The sequence below is a fragment of the Cucurbita pepo genome, chromosome LG05 (genome assembly GCF_002806865.2).
Source record: "Cucurbita pepo subsp. pepo cultivar mu-cu-16 chromosome LG05, ASM280686v2, whole genome shotgun sequence".
NCBI lineage: Eukaryota > Viridiplantae > Streptophyta > Magnoliopsida > Cucurbitales > Cucurbitaceae > Cucurbita > Cucurbita pepo.
In genome coordinates, this window is record NC_036642.1 from 2,540,912 (window position 1) to 2,547,782 (window position 6,871).

A 6,871-nucleotide genomic window follows, 5' to 3' on the forward strand; every position below is an offset into this window, starting at 1 on the left:
ATGAGTCATGTCAATACCTATCCACTTACTGATATGACTGGTGATTATCCAAGTGCCAAAACCTATGGCTATGCCGAGATAAATTTCAAGTTAAACGTGTATTTTTATGTGGAACTTCTTAATTGTTAAGCTTGTACTTGGTCCACATATTAGCTACTAGAGCATAGGTGAAAGAATTGCGTGGTTAATGGGACAGGAATTCTGGCAACTTGAAAAATCACATTTTTTTAGTTAGGTCCGTTGTATTCTAATAATGTAGGTTGATGTGACCTGCTTAGTAAGCAGAATACCATTTTAGGATGGGAGTGTTAGGGAGAAGTCCTTTCGGCTGTTACACTCCTTGCTTTTGATATAACGCTCCATATTCAAGATTAGGGTTAAGATCTAGAGTCTGGATTCGATACTTGACAACCTTGACTATCATCATAAACCAATAGAGTCTTTTTATTATGCTTTGTTCATACTCTCATGCTTTCTAGTAAATTATCAAAAAGGTCACCCAACATAGTATTGCTCCAAGCAAATCACGCTTAATTTGATTTTTTTTTTATTTTTTATTTTTTAGTAGCTCAATCATTGAAACTTCAAAGTTACGTATGTTTGGATTTGAGTAATCCTATGTCGGAACAACCCCAAAGTTCACTTTGAATCAAGAATATCCTACTGTGAACCCATAGACTGTGTGTTGACATGTTGCCAAAGTTCACTTTGAATCAAGAATATCCTACTGTGAACCCATAGGATGAGCGTTGACATGTTCCACAGCAGAAAATTTCTTGCTACACAAGTCGTGTCACTGCATTTGTTCAACAAGGTTGTTAAAGCTACAGTGATTAGATGTAGGATTTTGATTACAAGGAATGAATGTTTCAAGAGAGTTGGGAAAAGGAACAATAAAAAGTGTTTTTTTCCAAACGTTAGTGGGGAAGGACGTTGCACGTGTTGTGATGGACAAGCTCTATTAACTTTCTCTTATCGCGGATGACCAGCTAGTTGATCTTAGCAAATCAAAACATCTCTCCCTATTGGTCNGTCTTTAATTGAACGAGTTTTTATCGATCATTCTTCTATTTGCAGGTCTGAATTGTTTGGTTTTTGTCTTCTATACTGCGGACTTCTCTTCAAAGGATTAGAGAAGGTTTAGAAGCAAAGCAGCTTCACCGACAGGTTCAGGTGCTTATCGTTTACAACTTCAAGTAGCCCGAGTATAATCTTAGAATTTGGGCATACACAAGTTGACAAAATTGGCAACTACTTTATGAGGTTTAGACCAAAAGTTTGATTTGGTTAGGAATTAAAGTCCTTTATACATTATCTTCACTTAACTTACTTAATCACACGTATGTGTTGCGTAAGTCTTTTAACTGAATGAGTTTTGATCAATCATTCTTCTATTTGCAGGTTCGAGTTGTTTGGGTTTTGCCTTTTATACTGCAGACTTCTCTTCAAAGGATTAGAGAAGGTTTAGAACCAAAGCAGCTTTACCGACAGGTTCAGGTGCTTATCGTTTACAATTTCAAGTAGTCGGGTATAATCTCATTTCTCATTTTCTTTCCTTCTTTTACTAGAGCATATCTTTTGTGAAATAAGGTTGTGTGGTAAGTAAAACACTACAATTAAACTCAAATTCTGGTCATTGTTGGACATCGTTATAGGATCGACTAGGCTTACAGATTAGGATTTCAACCTCGTTTTAAGAAATTTAACCTTAAATTTGACCAGAATCAAGTCGGTAGTTTAACCCTGGAAATGGATGGAAAGAGAGAGGCAAAGATATTTTGAAGAAGAGATAAAGAATGGATGTGGGTTCCTAACTTATAAATATCTTTTAAGGACTCCCCTCCTGAACAAACCATAGCCCTTCGTTACCCTTTTTTATTTTCAAAATCATCCAAAAGTTTTCTCAAATTGCAATTCAACCCCTAAAGTTGACCATTTCTTAATAATAATGTACTTTTGTCCTATAAAATCTCTCAAACCTTCTCCCCTTTTTATCCCAAAAGGCTCCGTCTTAGGCCGAAAGTCAAAATCATGCCTTCTTCTTCTTCTTCTTCTTCTCATCATCTCCCCTCCACCATTGCCGCCCTCCACTCCGAAATCCTCCAGACTCATATTCTCACCCGCCTCGACGGCCCTGCTCTGGCCTCCGCCGCCTCTGCCTCTTCCCGCTTCCGCCACCTCTCCGCCGAGGACCAACTCTGGCGTCAAATTTGCTCTGCCACCTGGCCCTCAACCACTCATCCCCTAATCCAGCAAGCCATCTCCGCCTTCCCTTCCGAACACCGGTCCTTCTTCTCCGACGTATTTCCCCTGCTCGATTGCCGGTCGCTTCGTTGCGATCTCGACCGTTCCCCTTCCTCCGAATTGATCTCCGCCGTGGACATTCATTACAAGGACAAACCCCTCTTCTCCAAAGTCCACTCCACCGATACCAACACGAATTGGTTCCTCTACTCCCCATTTCGCGTCGACGTAATCGACCCAAAAGACTCAATTCCGTTGCCGATTCGCCGCCGAGAGAAACGCGAAGATTGGGTAGCTAATCTAGAGCAAAATCTAACGGCGAGTTGGATTGTAATCGACCCAATTAAGAACAGAGCAGCAAACGTCTCGAGTAGGCAGGCAGTGAACGTCCGGCGACACTGGTTATCCGGCGAGATACAAGTACAATACACGACGATGATGGGCGGCGACGGGAGGGCGGGGTCGAGAACGGAGATGGTACAGTGCTCGGTGGTGGTGATTTGCGGCGAGAAAGAAGAGGATGGGATGGAAATGAGCGTTAGAGAGGTGAGTATGCAGATTTTGGACATGGAAGGGAAGCATTTGAACGGGAAGCAGAGCTCCGGGATTCTGGGTGAAGCCATGGAAAGGGGGAAGAGAATTAAAGAACAGAAAGGGGAAGCGAAATTGAGGTTCGGAGAATACGAGGAGCTGAAGAGGAAGAGGAAAGGCCGGAAAGACAGAATCGAGAATGCTTTGGATATGCTCTGTGTTCTCACCGGAATCGCCATTTTTCTGTCTTTCTGCACCTTCATCTTCTTCTTCTTCTTCTTCACATCAACTTGAATTAATCATGATTAATCTCCCTAATTAAACCCTAATCCTTCATTATTTTATTCCAAACATATATTCTTAATAATATTCAAATTCAATGGTTTGGGCCGAAGCAGGAGAAGCCCAAATCAAAGGCAGGCCTGTACAATTATTATTTAAATATAAATTATATATATATATATATATATATATTCCGAAGACGGTTGAGTCCCCCGTCTTTTATTTCGTTCTCAAGTTCTTGAACTTATGGAGTCTCGACCCATTTGTTTGTTAACACAATGACACCAAGTCCTTGTTGCAGCTCGGGCTATTGAATCCGCTATTTTATTTTTGGTACCAACAATTAAGAATTGTTTGCCTCTACTTACGCATCAATACTCGGATTTCAATTGTGTGTGACACAACAATATCGCATCTAATTATCATCTTGGTTTCCAACAACACGACCCATACATCGTGATGTCGTCCCATGTCTCAGGACATATTGCCCATCTTAGCTTACTCGAACACAATCGTTAGGAACTGACCCGTGTGTCGGTTATCTTATCGGGATATATATATATATGAATAAAATAATTTTGATATCTTTAAAATTAATTAAAAAAAAGAGGAAGTTGGATATAATGTATGATTATTAAATACAAAATTAGATAGGATGAAAATGAGAGCATTAAATTTGAATTAAAGATAAGCATTAATAATTAAAGGGGAAAGAAAGAAAGAAAAAATAATAATAGGGTCAAAGGAAGGATGAAGGATAGCTTTTAAAAGTACCTATAATATTATTATTTATCAAAATTTTAATTACAGAATAAAGTAAAATAAAATATAAATAAATAAAAATGAGAAAATACCAATTTTCTTTTGTACCTTTTTACCCTTTATTTTGTCTTTTTTTGCTTACTACATCCCTAAGAATATCTGTCTATCAATTTTTCAACATAATAAAATCTTTAAAAAATAAAAAATAAATAAAGATTAAATTTTTTAATAAGGAGCCAAATTCCAATATTGCCCCTACTTATAGTCCGTATGTGATGAATGGACCAATATCGGAGCTGTTTGGTGTTAATGTAACCGTGCTAGACCACTGTTGGTAGCAGATATTGTCATATTTTAAGTTTTTCCTCGAAGCTTTTAAAACTATGTTTTTTCACACCCTTGTAAACAATACTTTTTCTCCTCCTTTAGATGTATGATCTCACAATTTACTCTCTCCGAGGCTCACCGTCCTCGCTAGCGCTCATTTCCCTCTCCAATCGATGTTATTCACATCTCTAATCGATGTGGGATCTCACAATCATCCATTTTGGAGCCCAACGTTCTCACTAGCACAAAACCCGATGTATTGAAGTCTTGAGTTGTGGTCCAATTGAACATGAAATGACCCTTTTAAATCTGACTCATTAGACTCAAAGGCATGAGATGCTTCACCCAATTCAATTCAATTCAATTCAATCAACAACTTCAGTTTTGGAGGCATTTGGTTGGATGGGTTCGGGCAATTAAAAACTCCAAATGGGTTTATTGTGTATAGAATTTACGACCTCGATTCTTGTATAATAAGAAATAAAGTCAGCTACGATGAAATAGTTAAAATGAAAAGACATGTTTTTTTTGTTCAAAATTTTTATGCGACACACGCGATCGTGTATGAGAACCGAAAGTCAAGAGATTATGGGAGGTGGGGAAGGAAAAGACACCAACAAAGAACCAACAACGAGATTAGCTACAAAAAGATGTTGGAAGTTTCACATCCATCCATGAAAATTGTGGCTAAAACTCAGTGGAATCTCTCAACTTCATCAGCTTTCTATATGTCTGTACGTTTTTGGTTTATGCTACTGTCCATCAACCCGTCTTTTCATTCATTCATTCATTCTTCGATTCACGATGTAACGAATTGATTCGATCCTTTTTTGTTGTGTTTTCTCTTTCAATCCAATTTGCTTCTACCTAGCTACCCTAAAATGAAACTCTTCCTCCCGATGCAAAAAGGCATTCGATAGAATTGTGTGGCTAATATATACGACCCCGAGACGTCAAATTTTTACGTTTTAGTTACCTTATCGTACCCGAATGGATTTTGATGCTGAAAAAAAAGGGAATTTGGAGTGATGTGGGGGTGGAGTGATTGGAAGTGTGGGAGAGTTGAGTAACATGATGTGCTGTGAGGAAAGGAACAAAAGAGAGAAAGTGGGGGGAAATGGAGGGGCCTCAATGGTGTGTGTGCTAAGTCCAAGCAAGATTTGGGTGTTTTCTTATGGGGTTTTCTGTCTCAGTGTTGCAAATACAGCCATCATAATACCAACATGGGCCCTCGCCCATCCGCACCCGCATCGTAATGCTACAACCTTCAATAATCTGATATCATTTGTTGTGCGTCGTAATGTCACGACCTTCAATGGTCTGTTATCACTTGTTGTGCGTCGTATTGTCACGACCTTCAATGCTCTAATACTACTTGTTGTGTCGTAAATCTACAACTTTCAATAGTCTGATATCACTTGTTGTGCGTCGTAATGTCATGACTTTCAATACTCTAATACTACTTGTTCTGCCGTAAATCTACAACCTTCAATGGTCTGATATCACTTGTTGCGCGTCGTAATGTCAAGACCTTCAATACTTTAATACTACTTGTTCTGCCGTAAATCTACAACCTTCAATGCTTTGATACCACTTGTTGTAGTGGAATGCCACAACCAAAATGTTTGGCTACAACAAGATCGATTGCACTCACACACCCATAAACATAAATTAAACAAACAGACACAAAAATTTATGTGGTTTGGAGAGAATAAATTCTCCTACATCCATGGTGGTAGTCAATCACTATAACCAAAATAAATGAGAATTATGACAATTCATCTCACGACAATTTACAACATAAAGATTATCACCATAAACTAATACGAGTTGTTTGATCATGTCTTGTCTTACTCGTATGTTTTCTAAAAAAAAAAAAAATCGAAAGATTACGAGTATGTACTGTTTAGTCACCGAGGAAGAACGTGTATTTAGTCATTATCATATCATCAATATCACTCTTATTTGGACGTGATGTCGATTAATTCACGTACTATTTTCTTAATCGAGCGTTATAAATTGAATTAAATAAAGATGATAATATGAGTCTTTAATCATGCTTTTAGATCTTGGATTAAGTGGTAAAATAATGGTTGGGACAACATATAAAATTGAATTAAATGAATATAATAACCCATGAGCTTGCGGTTGGGGTCTTTTATTTATATAATAATAAGAGATGATATCAATCATTTGATTCTATTGTATTATTATCTAATCATTCATTACCATTACCATTACTTAATAAAGAATTAAATTGAGTTTGCGTGAAATTGGCTATACGTAACGTGTCAAATCGGATAATATCTGCTAGTATCAAATCTTGATACTGAGCGGTGTTCCAGTGAAGACGCTGACCCCAAAATGAGTGGATTGTGAGATCTTACATCAGTTGGAGAGAAAAAAATGAAACATTCCTGATAGGAGTAAGAAAACATCTTCTTAGTAGACGCGTTTTAAAGTTGTGAGGCTGACAACGATACGTAACGTGCCAAAGCGGACAATATCTACTAGCGGTGAGTTTGAGCTATTACAAATAGTATCAGAATCAGACACTGAGTGATGTGCTAGTGAGGACGCTGGGCTCTAAAAAAGGTGGATTGCGATATCCCACATCAGTTTGAGAGGAGAACGGAGAGCATTTCTATAAAAATGTGGAAATTTCTCCCTAATAGACACGGTGTGACATACGTAACGTGCCAAAGCGGACAATATTTGTTAGCGA

General features: G+C 38.0%; 1 protein-coding gene across 2 annotated transcripts; it reads left to right on the forward strand.

Annotated features, from left to right (window-relative positions):
* The first annotated feature begins 1,080 nt into the window (after positions 1 to 1,080).
* LOC111795722 (probable F-box protein At2g36090) lies at positions 1,081 to 3,144 on the forward strand. 2 transcript variants are annotated; one of them, XM_023678286.1, is made up of 2 exons: positions 1,081 to 1,263; positions 1,402 to 3,144. In XM_023678286.1, the coding sequence occupies exon 2, from the start codon at positions 2,032 to 2,034 to the stop codon at positions 3,067 to 3,069; it is 1,038 nt and encodes a 345-aa protein (XP_023534054.1). In that variant the 5' UTR covers positions 1,081 to 1,263; positions 1,402 to 2,031; the 3' UTR covers positions 3,070 to 3,144. The 2 variants fall into 2 exon arrangements, with proteins under 2 accessions (XP_023534054.1, XP_023534053.1); XM_023678285.1 differs by having other exon boundaries at positions 1,081 to 1,173.
* The last annotated feature ends 3,727 nt before the right edge of the window (positions 3,145 to 6,871 follow it).

Bases quoted from the DNA above. Each gene is read 5' to 3' on its own strand.
- LOC111795722 (XM_023678286.1), top strand. From the start codon at position 2,032: ATGCCTTCTTCTTCTTCTTCTTCTTCTCATCATCTCCCCTCCACCATT.